The sequence below is a fragment of the Canis lupus genome, chromosome 10 (assembly GCF_003254725.2).
Source record: "Canis lupus dingo isolate Sandy chromosome 10, ASM325472v2, whole genome shotgun sequence".
Classification (NCBI taxonomy): domain Eukaryota; kingdom Metazoa; phylum Chordata; class Mammalia; order Carnivora; family Canidae; genus Canis; species Canis lupus.
In genome coordinates this window covers 42,403,563-42,423,362 of record NC_064252.1, presented here as the reverse complement: position 1 = coordinate 42,423,362, position 19,800 = coordinate 42,403,563, and the positions used below count along the sequence as shown (strand labels likewise).

General features: G+C 40.3%; 1 protein-coding gene and 1 long non-coding RNA gene across 3 annotated transcripts in view; one reads left to right on the top strand and one right to left on the bottom strand.

Moving 5' to 3' along the window:
- Positions 1 to 350: 350 nt before the first annotated feature.
- CREG2 (cellular repressor of E1A stimulated genes 2) overlaps positions 351 to 19,800 on the bottom strand; it is a 36,084-nt gene continuing 16,634 nt past the window's right edge. The window contains exons 3-4 of the mRNA XM_025463817.3: positions 7,701 to 7,814; positions 351 to 5,357 (exon numbers count right to left, since the gene is read on the bottom strand). Of these exons, the coding sequence (XP_025319602.1) occupies positions 5,210 to 5,357; positions 7,701 to 7,814 (262 nt within the window). The 3' untranslated portion in view covers positions 351 to 5,209. The remainder of the gene's footprint in view (positions 5,358 to 7,700; positions 7,815 to 19,800) is intronic.
- LOC112670125 (uncharacterized) lies at positions 4,686 to 18,001 on the top strand. 2 transcript variants are annotated; one of them, XR_003142780.3, is made up of 5 exons: positions 4,686 to 4,779; positions 4,899 to 4,995; positions 5,214 to 5,449; positions 15,913 to 16,125; positions 17,847 to 18,001. It is a non-coding gene; the product is annotated as an uncharacterized LOC112670125 (long non-coding RNA). The 2 variants fall into 2 exon arrangements; XR_004803194.2 differs by having other exon boundaries at positions 4,899 to 5,449.

Below are 19,800 nucleotides of genomic sequence, written 5' to 3'. Positions count from 1 at the left end.
CAGAGCCTTAAAAAAATCCTATCAACACAGCTGCCCTGCTAATTTTTTCTCTTTCTAGTGGAAATTAAACTGCTGATTTATTATAATAGCATCTATTTTCTTATAACTTATAATGTCAATTTGCAATATTACATGAAATGCCTATATATAAATATCATAATTTTATTTAATTGAGCACAAGAATCATATCAAAAATGAAATAGTCTTTGGTTAAATAGACATAGCTAGTGTTGAAAATAGATTTCACACTCCACATGCATTACATAGCATAGACAAACCATAGCTTCATTATAATTCAAATTTTCTAATAACTGACTTGCTGTTACAGCAATCAAATGTGCATCGGTAAATTATTCTAGAGAAGCTTTATTTTCAGGACCATATTTGATGGATAAATCATTAAAAATGAAATACAGACTTTCTGGAAAAATTGCAGAAATACATTTCAACTAAAAAATAACTCTCATAATGAGTCAATATACACAAGGTACATTGAAACAAGTAACATCAGAATTATCCTATGTCAACATCATGGATATGTACAGTCACTATAAATAAAACCATAGGGGTCAGGATATAGCTGTTCACAGAAACAAAAGAAGACTTCTTTCCCAGAATATTTAGGAATATTCCAGGAATGTTACTAGGAGTATAGTTCTTTCCTATAATCAGGGGAGAATCAGTATTTACAGACTCGGATTCCTACAGTACCTACAGCTTACTCAACATGCTTATGTCAGAAATTTGAAGACAGCCTCCCTTTTCTATGTGTCCCACATAAAATCTTATTTGAATCTGTTGAATTCTTATTAATTTGGATTCAATATTAAATTGAATACATTTAGAAAACAAATCTTCTCTTTCACAAGTGCGTACATTAATGGTTAACTAAAGAAAACTAATGTCTGTTCTGCTAGATTTTGGCACATAGTTGAGTTCTTCATTTCATTAAGGACCAATGAGATAGCATAAATGCCTTAGTAAGTCCGTTAAGCCTTATATTTTGTTTGTATTAAACTTTTTACTCTGAGATAATTGCAAATTCTAAGATAACTGCAGAAATTGTAGATTCACATAGAGTTGTAGAAAATAATACAAAGAGATCTTGTTTGCCTTTTATCCAGTTTCCCCCAAGGGTACTATCTTGCAAAACTATTCCATACCACAACCAGGATTTTGACATTGATACAGTCAAGACACAGAATGTTTCCATTGTAAGGATCCCTGCGATTACTCACCTCTCTCCTCCAAACTCCTCCTTAGCAACCTCTCATCTGTTCTCCATTTCTAGAACTTTGCATTTCAAAATGTTGTATAAAAAAAATGTTGTATAAATGAATTGTACAGTATGTCACCCTGTGGGATTGACTTTTCACTCAGCATAATTCTCTGGCGATTCATCCAAGTTGTTGCTTGTATGAGAGATTATTTTTATTGCTGAGTAGTATTCCAGGGCATGGATGTATCACATGTTTAACCAGCCACCCATTAAAGGACATCTGGTTGTTTACAGTTTTTGAGTATTATGAATAAAGCTGCTATGAACATTCATGGACATTTTTTGTGTGTGAACATAAGTTTTCATCTCTCTGGGATAAATGCCCAACAGTGCAATTGCTAAGTGGTATGGCAGCTGCATGTTTAGATTTATAGGAAACTGCCAAATGGTTTTGCAGAGTGGCTGTTCCATTTTACGTTCCCACCAGCTACGTATGACTGATCCAGTTTTTTTGTATCCTTGCTAATACTTGGTGTTGTTACTATATGTTAGGAATTTTGATAGGTGCATAGTGGTATCTCATTGTGGTTTTAATTTGCAATTCCCTAATGATCAATGATGTTGAGTATCTTTTCATGGTCTTATTTGCCATGTGTATATCCTCTTCAGTGAAATGTTTGTATATGTTCTCTATTTTTGAATTGGATTTTTTAAAAAAATTATTGAGTTTTGTGAGTTCTCTATATATTTCTAGGTATTAGTCATTTGTCAGATATACACTTGCAAATATTTTCTCTCAGTCTGTAGCCTGTCTTTTCATTCTCCTAACATGGTCTTTTTCAGAGCAGAAGTTTGAAACTTTGATGAAGTCATTTATCAAACTTTCCTTTATGGATTGTGCTTTTAGGTATCAAATCAAAGGACTCTTTCCTTAGCCCTAGGCCCTGCAATTTTCTATTTTTTTAAAGTTTTACAGTTTAAGATTTTATGTTTAGAAGTATGATCCATTTTGAGTTAATTTTTACATAAGGTATAGGGTTTAGGCTGAGGTTTCTATTTGCCTGTGGATATCCCATTGCTTTAACATATTTGCTGAAAAGACTATCCTCCCTCCATTGAATTACTTTTGCATCTTTATATAAAACCCAGCCGAATATATTTATGTGGGTCTATTTCTAGATTTTCTACTCTGTTCTGTTGATCTATGTATCTGTGCCTCCAGCAATAAAAGCCATACTGTCTTGATTACTGTAGTTACATATAAATTTTTATATTGAATAGAGTGATTTCTCCTACTTATTTTTCTTTTACAAGACTGTTTTAGCTATTCCAAGGCCTATGTCTTAGAATTCCTGGAATAAACTTGAATATGTCTACAAACTTTGCTGGGACTTTGACAGAAATTGCATTAAACCGATAGCTAAATCTGGAGAGAACCGACATCCTTGCTATTTTGTGTCTTCCAATCCATGAACATGGTATATCTCTTCATTTATTTAGGTCTTTGATTTCTTTCATTAACATCTTTTAATTTTTAACATATAGATCTTGTACATGTTTTGATAAATTTATACCTATTTATTTTCTTTGGAGTTATAACAAATGGCATTGTGCTTTTAATTTTGGTCTCCACTTTGTTCATTGTTAGTGTTTAGAAAAGTGATTAAATTTTGTGTGCTGATCTTGTATCCTGAAACCTTGTTGAATCCACTAGTTCTGGGAGTTTTGTTTTTTTGTTTTTTTTAGTAGATTCTTTGGAATTTCTATGTAGACAATCCTGTCATTTGTAAACAGAGATATTTCTTTCCAATCATATGCATTTAATTTTTTTTCTTGTTTATTGCCATGTGTGGAACTTCCACGACAGCCTTTAACATTTTCATCAATGTAAATTTCCAGAGATTTGCAGAAACATACTGTCCTGAATGGGGCCCATCATTCTCAAACAGATGTATCTTCAACACTCTTTATCATCCAACCTATTTAGACTTCATTCCCTATAATTTGGATAAATAACTGGTAACATTCAGCAGTGGTTTTTTAATGGCACCCACAACTGCAAAGCCTCTTGAAGCTAGCAGAGAGGCCGTTAATGAGCTAAGTGGAACCTCATTATAAAAGCAAACTTAGCATAGGAACATTATTCGTAAGACAGAACTAGGAGGTAGTGATGCTCAAAGATTTAAGGTATGAGGTTGACTTATGGAGTATGTGGTTTATCCTTCCAGTTTTCCCCTCTTACCTCTAAATTGAAGGTAGCCATAATTTTTAACTTGGAAATACAAAATACCATCAAAGTTACCTTATTCTTATATATTAGAAATTGCTATTGTTAGGAACCCTTTCAATAATTGGCTTTTGACAAAGAATTCCATGCATCTTTCTATGCTTTTAGTAATAGGCACTTAAAATATATTTTGACATCTCAAACTCTATTCATATCTTAATTTTTTAAATAAAAGTATAACCGTCAATAACATTTTACTTATTTAAAAAGTGTTTATTTCCTATAGTGTTGTGTTTTTATGTTATACAACATACCTAACCCACCAAAGAGGGTTCATAGCCATTATAAAAAGACAGAAAACTGGGTACTACTAGATCTTTATAGAGGTCAATGTAAGAGGTCTTGGATATATACACATAGGCCCTCTATAGGCCTTAGATGTGTGCTCAGGTACAATGCAGTTTCTTGCAAAACCAGGAGCTCCTGCATATAATTTGTAGAAAATTTTAATCTGTAGTAACAATAAAACTTCAGAGACTTTTGTTTTTGTTTTTGTTATTTTGGTAGTTAACCGTGGCAAATCAGCCACAGACAGGTTAATCCTCACTTTGCCGATTTTGCTGATTCAATGACCACCCCTGCATTTCAATAACACTCTTGTCTTATTCTTAAGATTGGAAATCATCTAAGTTCCACTTCACCAGAAGCAGTGGCTTCTGGAGTCAGACCATGGGACGCTGACGTAGCCTGTCTGAGCCTCAGTTTTCTCGTCTGTAAGTGGCAATAATGATATGACTCTCACTGGTTGTAAGGCTTACATGAGATGATCCTGCCAAGGGCCTGGTCCAAGGCTGGGCAGGGAGTGTGCCTTCAATTACTGACTTCCTGGATTCCTCCTCTTGTATATTGTCCTTGCTTCCTTCTCTACTTCCCCCATGCCCTTCTCCTCTCTACACACCACAGAATGAGATGCTTCTTATTTTGGATGCCACTCCTCATGCCTAAGGGAAGGGAACCATCTGTCAGAAGCATTAGCAGTTGGGATCTGGGGAGTTTGGTGCTGAAGCTGTCCTGCCTCAAGAATGAATTACCAAGGCCTGCTCACCCAGAATGGGGCTGCACGCAGGACTCTGTGTTCTCATGCAGTTTGTCATGTTACAGTGGGACAAAGGCTTCCTAAGTGCCTAATACATTCTAGCAAATGTGACTTCATAATGCATCTGCAGTCCAGTAAGTAGCATGATGAGTGCTCCATAGACAAGCAGCCCTGCGTGCTCACCCCAAACACAAGACTGTAGCCATGTGAGGCATATCTAGTTCCTTTGTGGTTGCGGTGAGCTTCAAATCCAGACTGCTTTGGGCACAGCAAGCAATGAAAATATGCTCACAATACAATGCAATCACATTGCACATAATTTTTTTTTTTTTTTTTTTTTTTTTTTTTGTCCTAAGGAATGGAACAGCAACTGTCTCAACAGGTCACTTTGACAACCAACGATGATTCCCGAGTCAGCGAGACTGGGTTGAGTACAATACAGAGGCTAAATATGTGAGTGCCTGTGGGAACTGGGGGTTTGCAAACGAGCACTCTAATCTCCAGCCTGGCACAGGGTTCCCTGGTCACCCTCCCTCACTCTGCCATGATGATGACAGGGCGGCTATGAAGCCTGCAACCAGACAAAAAGCAGATCAGTCGCCGTCTGGCAGCGTGACTTCAAAGGTTTTCATTTCCTGCAAACCCCAAGGACTTTCTTCTTACTCCATCAGGCCTTTCTTGGGACTGCTCTGAAGTATTCGTCCCTCGAAATGTCGGATACTCCTCCATACCATTTCTGAAGCCAGATATGTTCTATCCTCATCTTCATAAAGAACCACTCATACTGACGAGGCCACTTCCTCATAACGGGGTGTCTGCAGAAATAAAGGAGAGGTCACAAGAGAGCCATTCTTATCAGCGGGTGCACCCTCCCCGGGCAGCGATCCAGACTACTAGCATCGGCCAGGTAAGGCAGGCCTCCAGAACCCAAGCCTCGTTTGGGTGGAGCCAGGGGCAGAAGCCAGGAAGCCAGGGATGGGGGCTGGGACACCCCCAGGAAGGCAGGAAACTGCACCTCCACCGAGGAGCAAACCAGTCTTGTCCCAGGCTCCTTGGTTCCAATCCCAGGCTGACTGCTGATGAGCTATGATGCTTCATGGGCCGTTTGGCCTCTCAAACCCTGCTCTCCTTACCCATCATGTGGGATGATGGTCAGTGCTCAGATCATGGGGTTGTGCGGAGAGCAAACAACTCTGCACACATGAAGCACCTGCACAGACCAAGTGCTCGGTGAATGCTGGTTACTGTTACCAGGAAACACAAAGACAGGCTTGATGCATCAAAAGAATTGTGAGCCCATGAAACGAATCTGTTCACGGGAAGATCTCCATTCCTGCCAGAGGCTTAGAACTGTTGAACCAAGTAGAGAGTTAGCCAGAATGGACAGGGAACGTTGCACTCCACCTTCACTGACTTGCTTTCTCCCTCATGCGTAACCCTACACACACGCATGATTCGTAAGGGCAGGGGCTTGGCTCACTTCTTTAAAATTTCATAAAAGTAAAAAATTATATTCATATCAAATAATGTCAGAAACAAAATTCAAAGACCAAAGGCAGGCTGGGAAGGATGTCTGTAACAATGTAGATGCAGTAACAGGCTCATGGCCTCTTATAAGAGATAATTTGTTTTGAAATAACTGTAAACGCACAGAGAAGTTGAAAGTACATTACAATGAACTGGGTTTTTCCCCCTAAACCACTTGAAATTAAATTGCTGATGTGATGGGCCAACACTCCAAATGTTTGAGCAGCCAAGATAATAAAAGGATTGTCATTATTTTAAGCCAACACCTTTTGTACTTGGAACTGGAACACACTTTGGCACTGGCAGGTGTGGGGCAGGTGTAGCAAATCCTAATCCAGGGGGCACCGGCCTTGCATGCAGGCAGCTAGGGGCAGGTGGCAGGAACTTGAGGAGACTCACAGTGGGGGCTTAAAAGAAGCTAAAGATGAAATTCGTCGAAGTGGGAGATAAAGGGACCCATGTAACATAGTGGTGAAAATTTGGCAACACCATGCCTGCGTGATGCAGACGGCAGGAAATGAATTTAACGAACCCAATGGTCTCCCTGAGATTCTGGCCTCTTCTCACTGCCTATCATAACACAAAAGAAGAGTGTTTAGAAGTAAAGAGGACAGCTGGGCTTGAAAGTATATCACGCATGCGGGCACACACACCCTCTCTGTTCTTTTCTCAGTCTATGTTCAGAAAACCCTGCGTTCGTGTTATGTATCTGATCACGATACGATTCAGGAGTTCATTCCGATTTTCTCTGTGGATGTGAAACTCTTTTCCACTGCATTGAGAAGCCAGGGTTCCCCTCTCCTACTACTTATTTGATGCTTCTCCTGTATGCTTCACCTCCTGAAGTGCCACCCACACCGCTTCTCCACTGCTTTCATATTACTCTAACTTAGACAAAGTATTAATCTGCCTGTTTTCATCACCTGCAACTCTGGGAGGGTACCTGCCACTCCCGGGCCCAGCTCTGACCAAGGCCACCCCCCTGACCCATGGAGACAGACTCCACACCCGAGCGACCACCCCTCCTTGCACACACCCTCCTCACGTTTTCACAAGCCCTTGACCTCTCACCACCTCTAACCTCCTGCTCACTGGGAACCCCTACAGCAGTGATTCTTAAACTTCAGCATTCATGCTAATTTCCTGGAATGTGCTTTTAAAATTTAGATTGAATCTTCTCTCCAGAGAATCTGACTCAGTCAGTGGGTGGGTTGGGTGGGTGGGGGCAGAAAGCCTGTGGCTGCCAGCATCTTCATGAGTCAGACAGAGGCATCACAGGACCACACTGGAGAGGCTCTTTCACCTCTGCACTGTGCTTTGCTTAGCGTGGCCCTTTGACAATGTTTGTTGGGTTGACTTCTCTACAAAGCCCAGTTATTTCCATTTCAAGGCAAGGTGTTGTGGATGGTTGCAAGGGCGCAAGGAAGACAGCCTCAATCAGGATGCTGTGTGGCCTCTGCTGCCACCTGGAGCAGCCAAGACAGCCAGCGTGAGGTTGGCAGTGCTGCCACCTGAGGGCCACTCAGACCATTACTCTCATTTGCTTCAAAGGCAACAAATGGCACAGTCCTCACCTCTGCTTTTTATTGAGGTTTATTTTGGGGCAAATCAACTTGAAAGCATATACAAACCTTGAAAACATGGCCTGCTTGGCAAATTCTACTTCTTCTGGAGGCACTGCAATCATCTGGCCGGTGAGTGTCAACCGGGCACATCGGGGGTCTTCGGGGTCAACGATATTTTTTCTGCATTCAGAGAACGTTTTTCACATATTAAAATGATAGAACATTGACCTGAAATACCGAGGATTTTATTAAAAATTAAAAATAGCAGCCACACAGCTGGTTGTATCATTCAGGTTTTTACACTGTCCATAATCACTTTAAAAATACTTTGGCACAGGCCACATGGGAGGTGTGCGTGGGTAAGTTACACATCGGCCTGCACCCCCAGGGCAGCAGAGAACCCCCAAAGGACCTTAGTCAAGGGAGCACGTGCCAGCCTGACCTCTGCAAGACCACAGTCGGGAGCCGCTGTCCTGAATCATGTTGCTGCTCTGCACAACTCTAGGGGGTGCCACTCACTTAAAGACTGTATGAAAGGTGCTCCTGAAGTAGTGCGGTGCACCTGCCTGGATCCAGGGTGACTGAGACAAGGGTCTTCAGACGTCACTATCAGAACGTGGAGGCTCCTCCCTCAGCGTAAGGGACATTGGAAATAATGAGAACGTTATTGTGACTGTATCTGTGACTGCTTGCTAGAAGTGCTTCCACGGTGGCAGACTTCTTCTAAGACCTGCTTTCACTGAGTCACCTGGCAGTAAGGGTGTATTCTGTATTCGGGACACCACTCTACTTCTGTAATATAACATACGGTATGATATGATGTAATATAATTCTCCTAGTTAAAAATTCTCATTAGGATTGCCTGATAAAATATTGCATGGCACATAGTTACGTGGGAAACATATTTGTTGTTTATCTCATTTAATTTTTTATAGCTTTACTGATATATATAATATATATATATATTTACATAAAATTCACCCTTTTGAAGTGCACAGTTGAGAGTTTTTAGGATATTCAGAGTAGTGCAACCAAAACCATAATCTAATTTTAGAACATTTTCATCACCCCCCACAAAAACCCCTGTGCCTGTTGGGGACACATTCCTCATTCCTGACCCTTCACTCCATCCACCCCATCCCGAGCGACCTCTGATCTACTGTCCACCTCTATAGATGTGCCTGTTGGGTCGATCCGGATGGAGTCATACCACATATGGTCTTTGGCGACTATCTTCTCTCACTTAGCATAGTGACTTCAAAGTTTATCCATGTTGTAGCCTGAATCAGAACTTCTTTTTTTTTTTTTTTTTTTTACTGCTGAATGTTATTTGATTGTATGGAGAGACCACCTTGTGCTTATCCATTCATCAGCTGATGGACATGTGGGTTGTTCCCACTTTCTGGTCCTTACAAATAATGCTGCCCTTGGCCCTTACAAATGATGTTTTTGTGTGGACATGTTTTTCAGTGGTGGAACTGTTAGAAAGGGAATCGCCAGATCCTATGGCAATTCTACGTTTAACTTTTGGAAGAATAGCTGAATTGTTTTCCAAAGCAGCTGTACTATATTACATCCCCACCAGCAGTGTGTGAGGCCAGTTCCTCCACGTCTTTGACAACACTGTTTTAGTCTTTTTCATTCTAGCCAGCTTAGTGAGTGTGAAGTTGTACCTCACTGTGGGTTTTATTTGCATTTCCCTGATGGCTAATGATATTGCCCACCTTTTCATGTGCTCATTGGCCATGTATCTATCTTTGGAGAAATGTTGCTCAAATCCTTCCCCATTTTAATTTCGACTTGATGTATGTAAAAATAACTTAAAATTTTTTCATCAAGTCCAAATTACCTATTTTGCTTTTGTTTCCATTTATGTTTTTTTTTAAATCTCCCACCAAACTAGGGCAAAGGCTATTTATCAAAATCCTACACATATGTTATATTTCATGGAACATGACAAGCGTGTCCATATTACTAGATATTGTAGCTTCTATAGTAAGACAAGAAATAGAAATATGTATAAAGATTGGGAAATAATAAACAAACTTGTAGTTATTTGCAAATAACATGACTGTATACAAAGGAAAATGCAAGAAAATCCACACTAGGAACATCAGTATTGAGAAGAAAGCTCAGCAAGATTGTTGAGTTTAGGAATAAGATTATGAAACAATTGCATTGCTACTTATAAGCAAAAAATTATTTTTAAATACTAAAAAGTATACAAGATGGTTAAAAAATACCTATAAAATACCTAGAAATAAATGTAACAAATATTGTGTAATACCTTGGTGGAAAAAAACTGTGACTTTATTGAAATACATAAATGGCCTAAGCAAAGGAAGAGTTATCCCATACATATGAATGGGGAAGCCCAATTTAATGGAGCTGTCAATTTTCCCAGAATTAATCTTTTTCTAAAAAGATTTCATTTATTTATTTGAGTGAGAGAGAAAGAGAACAAAAAAGGGAGGAAAGGGAGAAGCAGGCTCCCCACTGAGGAGGGAGGCCCATGTGGGGCTGGATCCCAGGACCCTGAGGTCATGACCTGAGCCGAAGGCAGATGCTTAACTGACTGAGCCACCCAGGTGCCCCTCAAAAGTAATCTTTATAGATGACATAATTTCAATCAAATTCTGGTGTTTTTTAAAGATTTTATGTCTAAGTAATCTCTACACCCAACATGGAGCTCAAACTCACAGCCCCAAGATCAAGAGTCACATGTTCTGCTGACTGCGCCAACCAGGCGCCCCAAATTCTGGTATTTTTAAAGTAGAACTAAGCAAGCTGAATCTAAGCTTCACATGGAATAACAAAAGTCTGAGAATAGTCAAAACCATGATAAAGAAGAGCAATATGGTGGGAGGGCTTCCTCTACCAGATAGCAAACCCTGATGTAGAAGAACCATATTAATAAGGCAATGGGTATTGGTGTAAGGATAAAGCAAGGGAACAGACTGGAAGACCCAGAAATAGATCCATGCTTACACAATCCTTGACATACACCAAAGACTGAATTAGAAATTAGCAGGCAAGGTTCTAATTATTCAATAAATGGTGCTGAAAAAAATGGCTATCTGTATGGGAAAAGAAATCTAAAAATAAATCCCTATATCACACCCCGTACAAGTAAATTCTACACTGAATTAATGAAATTAATGATTTAAATGTATAAAGCAAAGCCCTAATACTTTTAGGACAAAATCTTTATGACTTCAGGGTTGAAAAGAATTCTTAAGCAACACACAAAATGCACAAACCACAAAGGTAGATGAATATGACTTATTAAAATGTCAATTCTTCTTTAATAAAATATTTCATAAGTCAGCTATGGGTGAAGTCTGTTAATTTCCATCATGATTTCTTATTCTCTCAGTGAGCGTGGTGGGCAGAATTCTGGGATGGCCTTCGTCATCTCCACCCCCTACTGCTCCACCCTCTATAATCCTTCTCCCTGAACGTGGGAGCCGGCTCTCGCTTTTAACCAACAGAATATGGCAAAGGTGACAGGATGTTAATCCCATGCTTATAAGATGTCACAGGCAGTGAAAAAGACTTAGGGACTGTGGAAGAGACAGACTGTCTTACCCTTCCTGCTGGTCTGGAAGAGGTCAGGTGCTGTGAGGTGACCTGTCCTGGCAGTGGAGGGAACAGTGGTGGCCTCTGGGAGCTGAGGCCCCAGTCCTACATCCACAAGGAAGTGAACTGTTCCACCAGGAACAACACTCATGGGAGCTAGAAAGAGGACCAGAGCTCCAGAAAAGGAAGGATGCAACCCCACTGACATCTTGCTTGCAGCTTCAGGAGACTCTGAGCAGAGGACTCAGTTAAGCCATGCCCAGAACCCTGACCCACAGAAACTGTGAGATAACCAATGTGTGCTATTCCAAGCCTCCATGTTTGTGTTAGTTTGTTACATAGCACAGAGAGTGAATACAGTGGGTCTGTTCAAATTGTAATTTTCAGCTGATAATTCTTTTTCCAGTCCCATTGTTTGTTACTGATTTCCAACTTAACTACATTTTGGTCAGAAAGTTATCCATATGGTATCTTTTGTTTGGTATTTGTTGAAATCAGCCTTGAAGCCTTGTGGTCAACTGCTTTGTGCCTAAATAGAATGGGCTTTCTCTAACTGTTCAGTGAAGGTTCTACAAATGACCATTACGGCAAGCTTCTTAAATGTCTTCAAATCTCTTATATCTTTGCTATTTTTGTTGTTGTTGTTTGCTTGCTCTATCAATTACTAAAAGGTGTGTGAAATATTTTAAGGGCCTAATGTCTGGATCTCCATCCTTACACACACGCATGCACTCACTCACTTCTCTTCCTCCTAAAGTAGTTAGATCATAATTTTTATTTTTATTCATATAAATATTGTGTTTACAGTGAACACAGCATTTACATAAGCCACTATGAATAAAGTTTTTATTCAACCTTTTGTTTTCATTTGGAATTACCAATAACTTCCCCTTTTTCTTTCTTTCCTTTTTAATTTTATGTTAGCATTCTAGAAAGTTACCATTTATTCATTCCCAAACTTCCTTTTAGCACAATCAAATATCAGATATATTCTATTGTACTCAAAAGAACTGAAAACATGGGACGCCTGGTTGGCTCAGTGGTTGAGCATCTACCTTCGGCTCCGGGCGTGATCCCAGGATCCATGATCCGGTCCCACATAGGGCTCCCTGTGGGCAGCCTGCTTCTCCCTCTGCCTATGTCTCTGCCTCTCTCTCTGTGTCTCTCATGAATAAATAAATCTTAAAAAAAAAAAGAACTGAAAACATAAGTTCATACAAAAACTTGTACATAGATGTTGATAGCAGCATTATTTATAATAGCCCAAAAGGGGATCCCTGGGTGCCGCAGCGGTTTGGTGCCTGCCTTTGGCCCAGGGCGCGATCCTGGAGACCCGGGATCGAATCCCACGTCAGGCTCCCGGTGCATGGAGCCTGCTTCTCCCTCTGCCTGTGTCTCTGCCTCTCTCTCTCTCTGTAACTATCATAAATAAATAAAAATTAAAAAAAATATATATTTGGGATCCTTGGGTGGCGCAGCGGTTTGGCGCCTGCCTTTGGCCCAGGGCGCGATCCTGGAGACCCGGGATGGAATCCCACGTCGGGCTCCCGGTGCATGGAGCCTGCTTCTCCCTCTGCCTGTGTCTCTGCCTCTCTCTCTCTCTCTGTGAGACTATCATAAATAAATAAAAATTAAAAAAATAAAATAAAAAATATAATAGCCCAAAAGTAGAAATAAACCAAATGGCATCAAATAGACAGAATGTGGGATAAGTCATTCATTAAAGCTGAATATTATTCAGCTTTAAAAAGGAATGAAGTACTAGGGTGCCTGACTGGCTTAGTTGGTAGGGCATGCAACTCTTGATCTTGGGGTTGTAAGTTCAATCCTCACATTGAGTGCAGACATTACTTAAAAAAAAATCTTTATAAAATTGGTGCCCTCTCTCACTTCTAAAAAAAAGAATGAAGTACTGATAGTATGGGTAAACTCTGAAGATACTTCAAGGTGTGTATGTGTAATATAGATACATAACTCATATATATATATGTGTATATATGTGCAGAATATGCAAATTCATAGAGACAGAAAGGAGATTAGTGGCTGTAAGGGCTGGAAGAAGAGGAAATGGGAAGAGAAAGCGAATACGCATGGGGTTTATTTTGAGGGAAATGAAGATATTCTGAAACTAGGCAGTGGTGATAGATGCACAACCTTGTGAATTTACTAAAAGTCAGTGAACATCACACTTTAAAAGGTGAATTAAAAAAAATAAATAAAAGGTGAATTTTATGGTACATGAATTCTATCTCAATTAAGAAAAAAGCCGTATTCCACGGAGTTCATTTTTTAATTCTTGGAAATCAGCTGCTGGCTCCCACCTGTACAGTACAGGTACTTTCATGCTTGTTGCATGACCATAATCAGGAGAACTCGCTTTATCAATGAGAAATTTCCCTGGTCCTGTGTAGGATCATTTCTTTCCTTTTTCTTTCTTCTCATTCTGGTATAATGATTCTGCCCAAAATATGTACGTTTTCTGAGAAGAACTACATTGGAAGTAAAATTGAGGTTTTGTTTATTTGAGAATGTGATTAGTTTATTCTGATTTCTTTTATTTTTTTAAGTAAACTCTACACCTCATGTGGGGTTCAAACCTACCACCCCAAGATCAAGAGTAGCATGCTCCACTGACTGAGCCAGCCATGTGCCCCTAGTTTACTCTCATTCTTGATTGATAGTTTGGCCGAGTAGTAAATGGTATATTTAATGCTATACTAAATGCTGAAGTAAATCCATCATTCTGGGTACCTGGTGAATAGTTTTAAATCTGGAGACTCGTGTCTTTTGGTTCTGAAGAATTTTTCTTCAATTATATCTGATAATTTTTTCTTCTATTTTCTCAACTCATCTTTCCTGGAATTCTTTTATTTTAACTGCTGGACTTTTTGGATTAGTCCTTTAATTTTCTTATTGTTCTTCTCATATGTTTCATCTATTTCCTTTTATTCCACTTTTTGGAAGATTACCTCAAATCTACCTTCTATATTTCAGTTGAGTTTTTTTATTTCTGTTATCATATTTTTAATCTTTAAGAGCTTTTTTTTTGGTCCTTAAAGCTCATTCTTCTGCTATATATTATCTTCTGTCCTGAAAAAATGTTTCCCTCTTTTTGTATTGTTTTAATTTTCCCTAGTTCTTTTTATCTGTTCATTTTGCATGGTAGAGATTTTCCTCAAATGTTTTCCTTGACTGTTTATATTTAAAATGTGGTACCTCACAGCCAACTGAAAATTCTGACTGCATAGGTATGGCTTTCTGACTAGTGGACTTTACTCTAAGGTGATCAGCTTTGATGGTTTTGCTGAGGGATTCCCGAACTATTTAGTATCTCTGTGTTTGTGTGTGTGTGTATGTGTTTCTCTTGGGCTGTTCAGTAACCCTGGGGAAATCCTCAAAGGATTCTCAGACAAAGCTTTGTTAAAGATGAGCTCAGTCCATAATTCACAGGAATAAGCAAGAGTCAGTAGAAACATAAACAGTAGAATAGATACCCAAGATACACTTAACTGATTTATAAGATAAGGATATCTAGGGCAGCCTGGGTGGCTCAGCGTTTTAGCACCACCTTCGGGCTGGGGCCTGATCCTGGAGACCCGGGATCGAGTCCCGTATCAGGCTCCCTGCATGGAGCCTGCTTCTCCCTCTGCCTGTGTCTCTGCCTCTCTCTCTCTCTCTGTGTCTCTCATGAATAAATAAATTTTTAAAAAAATCTTTAAAAAATAAGATAGGGATATCTAAAATTAATAAGATCTCCCAATCTTTAATTGAAAGTGTAGCTCTTTGGAGGTCTGATTTTATATAGGGACCTTATTTCTAACTCTTCACCTGACCAGCCCAAGCTATTGTTTCTTATTTCTTGTTGCATTAAAACCTAAGCCTTTATTTTTCCCAGACTAGTATACCCCACTAGAAAAGTTCTGGTTCTGGGGTTTTTTTCATCTTCATTTTTAACCCCTGGGGATTTCTTTTTGTTTCTTATGAGTATGCATTTAAAAGACTGTTTTTTAGATTGATGAAGTCTGCAGTTGTATTTTATTTTATTTATTTTTTAAAAGATTTTATTTATTTATTCATGAGAGACACACACACACACACAGAGGCAGAGACACAGACAGAGGGAGAAGCAGGCTCCATGCAGGAAACCTGACATGGGACTTGATTCCTGGACTCCAGGATCAGGCCCTGGGCCAAAGGCAGGTGCTAAAACGCTGAGCCACCCAGGGATCCCCTGCAGTTGTATTTTAAAACTTTAAACAGGGCAGCCTGTGTGGCTCAGCAGTTTAGCGCTGCTTTCAAGCCTAGGGTGTGATCCTGGAGACCCGGGATGGAGTCCCGTGTCGGGCTCTCTGCATGGAGCCTGTTTCTCCCTGTGTTTGTGTGTCTCTCAGGAATACATAAACAAAATCTTTGAAAAAAAAAAACTTTAAACAATACAAATTTTTCTTTTTTAAGATAAAAACATAATTTTCATGTAGAAGATTTGGAGACTATAAAAACATACGCTAGAAAATAAAAATGTGTGTTTTAAAATAAACTTGGAATTTTCATCACTTGGAGTTGCCTCATATAGAGCTTATTTTTTCCACTTCAAAATTAAATCGTGAACATTTTATTTTGAGAAGTACATGCTGTGAGGCCTATGTACTTGCAGAATTCTCAAACATTTTTCTACCATTCCTGTCTACTGAGTATCCAGAAGGGGCTGGGACACTGCAGCTCTGATGTTGAATGATTTCACCCTGTATTGCGGGGCTGTGCAGAGAAGCTGAGTCATGGGAAGTGCACGGTGTCTGCTCTCGGTGAGACCACGGACCTTGTGAGCTGAAGCCCCCAAGGACAGAGCCTCACTTTCTTCTTTGGTAAAGTGAGGACATTAATTTCTTGCCTGCCTTCTTCACAGAGTTCAAAGGTATGTAAGAGCATGATGAGCATCATAAGGAAGTGTTTTCATCGAAACGTGAAACTACAGTAAGTTAACGTGAGTGGGTTCAAGACAGGGAAGCTCTTCTTTGGGGTAGACTGGATCATTTCCCTTCTCCATCAGTCTATAACCCCAAGAGATTATTCTGGCGCTGCATTTCATTATCTAAGGCTAAATGAGAAAATCTTTATGATGGATTGTTCTCCAACATCAAAGGAGAGAAGGCAGCGGGAGAGAGCTTGCATTTCCCTTTTGCTTGAGGCCAGTTACAGTTAGGAAAAAGGGAGGTGGAGTACTCTTCCCTCGTCTGTCTTGTACAGTCAGTATCACTGAGCATTCTGATAGACAGTAAATGCAGAAGGACGTGAAAGGCATATAGTGAGGTGGTTAAGAGCATAGACTCCGGGCGCACCTGGCTGGCTCAGTCGGTGTTGTATGTGACTTCCTCTCTCTCTATCTCAGGGTTGTGGGTTCGAGTCCCACGTTGTGTGTAGAGATTCCTTTAAATAAAATCTTAAAAAAAAAAAAGAGGATGGGCTCCTAATCAGCCCCTTAGACTTGAATCCTGTGATTCAACCTCTTTATGCTTCAGTTTCCTCACCTGTAAGAAACAGACACAAAGTTCCTGCCTTCTAGCAGCATTGTGAGGTACCAGTGTGGGAAGATGGAGACTTCCTGGTGCTGTGATGAGATGGACTCCCCAGGATAACACTCCGGACTCTCTCCAATACTAAGACTTCAGTTAATCATTGAGTCTGAAAGAAGATACTGGACATCTTCTTGCAGGAAGAATCTATTCTGTTCTCCCCGGTTTCTTGCCATAAATTGGAAAGACCTGCCACAGCTCAGAGAGGTCCTAGGGTGGAAGTGCTGTAGACTGTGTGAATCTGTCAAATTTGGGAGTCTCCCACATTCTCCATGTTGGCTTGACCAATGTTAAAAGTGAGATTTTGCTGTTCCCTCTGCTTTACTCTTTTAGTTCTCAATTGGTTTAGACCAGGCAAACGATGGCCTCTCACTTGTTTGTGTTTGGTGTGACAGATAAGAATGGATTTTACATTTTTAGAGGATGGAGAAAAATCAAAAGAAGAATAATATTTTATGACACATGAAATCTATATGAAATTTGGATTTCAGTCTACTTGAAAAAAGTTGTATTGGAGTATAGTCTCACTCATTTGTCTGTGGCTGCTTTCATGCTACAACAGCAGAGTTGAGTAGTTGTGACAGAAACCATATGGCCCCACATCTAAAAAATTTGTCATCCTCCCCCTACAGAAAACATTTTCCAACCCCTGGTTTAGATCATGGGACTGTTCATCAGGTCCCCTGGGACTCCTACATGAGGATGAAATGCATAAATTCATATAACATAATTAGAATAGTGCCTGGCCTGTAGTAAGCCCTCATAGAGTCATGCTGTTACCATTCTGCTCAGTTGTCTTGGGAGCTGAAAGGGTGGAGTGGCTGGAAAGTTCTGGAATCTTATAGCCTTGATTGGTGGTGGTATTGATCATGAAATATCAAGAAGACTGCTATGGAGTGAGCTGTTTGCCTCTCAAATTCAAATGGTGAACCACCACCTCCCAGTGGGGCTGTATGTGAAAACAGGGTTTTTAGAGAAGTAATTGAGGGTAATTAATCAGTTAAGGTTAATGAGGTCATAAGGGCAGTGTCCTCATCTGATGGCACTGTCCATCTGATGGCAGGGAGGGACATGCAGAGGACAAAGCCCAAGGGAGGACCAAGCAAGAAGGGGGCCATCTTCAAACCCAGGAGAGAGGCCTCAAGAGAAGCCAACCCTGCTGACACCTTCATCTTGGGCTTCCAGCATCCCGGCCTGTGAAAAAATAAATTTCTGTTGTTTCAGCCTCCCAGTCTGTGGTATTTTGCTAATACAAAGTTGGTGGGGACTGTACGGGGGACTCTGAAATGGTGAGCACCAAAAGCCTCCTCCTCTGGCTCTCAGGCCACATTTGTTGCAGAGGTAGGATATTATGGGATGGAAGGTATTAAATTAGTATGACAGTAGATAACACATAATATTGGTGGGAGTTAACTTACAAAATCTTGGAGGTATTTTTTTAAAGCTGAAAATGGAGACCGATTATGTGTGTGGCAGATCCTGTGCCTGTATTGGGAACCTCGGGGTCTAAGGAGTCCACAGAGATGTGGGAAAGACCTACTCTCGCTGACTCCCAGAAGTTTGTGTATTTTTACCATCTGAATATTATGACATCCCCTGGCATCATGGTTAAAGCTGTCCCCACTTTAAGAACCTTGGCAGTTTCCAGCTGGGCTGTGCATTTCAATTCAAATCTACCCACCTAGTTACCAATCCATTTGCTTCACTTTGTAATTTGATCACTGCTTGAGAAAATGATATTTCTTTTTTTTTCCTTTTTGAAACAGGTATCACTATTTGACTTTTACATATCTCCTTTACATAATACTATGTATCTTTTAAGGCATCTGACTTGTTTAATCCTCACCATATCCACGGGACGTAGGTAAGGAGCTAACTCAGCAGACCACAGTTGCTCAGGCCCTGCACATTCCAAAGAAAGACCTGTTTCAGGAGGACTGGCCCTCAGCTGGTTCCTGGAAGATAACTTCTGAGGCCATGACATATCCTCCTTCGTGAGAGTGTTTCTGTGAGGCCCTGGGCCACACAGGATCAACTTGACCTCTATGGGGCCCAGAGACTGAGTAGCTAAGATGAGTCATTTGGACACCGTAGTGCCCATGTGACTGAACTACAATAAAAACACTGGATATTGAAGCTCAGGTGAGCTTCTCTAGTTGGCAACACTTTATACATGCTGTCATGCTTCATTGCTGGGAGAATTCAGTGTGTCTCCATGTAATTCCGCGGGAAGCGACTCTTGGAAGCTTGGGCCTCCTTACTCTTGGACTTCACCTGTGCAGCTTTTCTTCTGATGACCTTGACTGTATCCTTTCACTGCAGTAAAGCAAGAGCTCCTGAGTCTCACAAGTCATTTCAGCAAATCATCAAGCTGTTGGGGGGGGGGGGGTCGTTTGGGAGTTCCTGACACAGCTGGCCAAGCAGACTCCCATAGATCTATTTCTCCCAGATGGCATGTGTCATAAAATGGAAGCCTTGAGGCATGATTCATTAAAACTCATTCTCACCCATTAAATTTCATTAAAACCTTGAGAAAGGTACATTTGTTAAGCAAAGCATATGTTTTGCTTATATTTAAGGAACTTGTTTTCACCTGCCTGGAAGCTTTTCTGTACCACACATCCTGTTGAGTTGTAACACGGGAAAGAGTGGACATGCCCACACTTTCAGGTCAATTGCTTCATGTGAGAACACTGTGTACCGTTTGAAAGTGTTATAGTCTGCTCTGTTTATGACACCACAAAAAATGCAGTTGCTGAATTGTGAATTCTTGTGGGGTTATGATGAAAGAATGGTGGGAAGCAATCCACATAATAACTATGAATCTACATTGAACTTGGTGAAAAACCCAACAGGAGAAAAGAAGCAAGAACAGGAACTAAATTTACATACACCAGACAAGACTGTCAATCAGTTGCACCTAATTATTTGTTCACTATTAAGGCTAATTTCTTCACAACATTGCTCTTTGATGAAAGCAACAAAGTAGTAGTCATAAGTAAGTCATTACAGGGTTT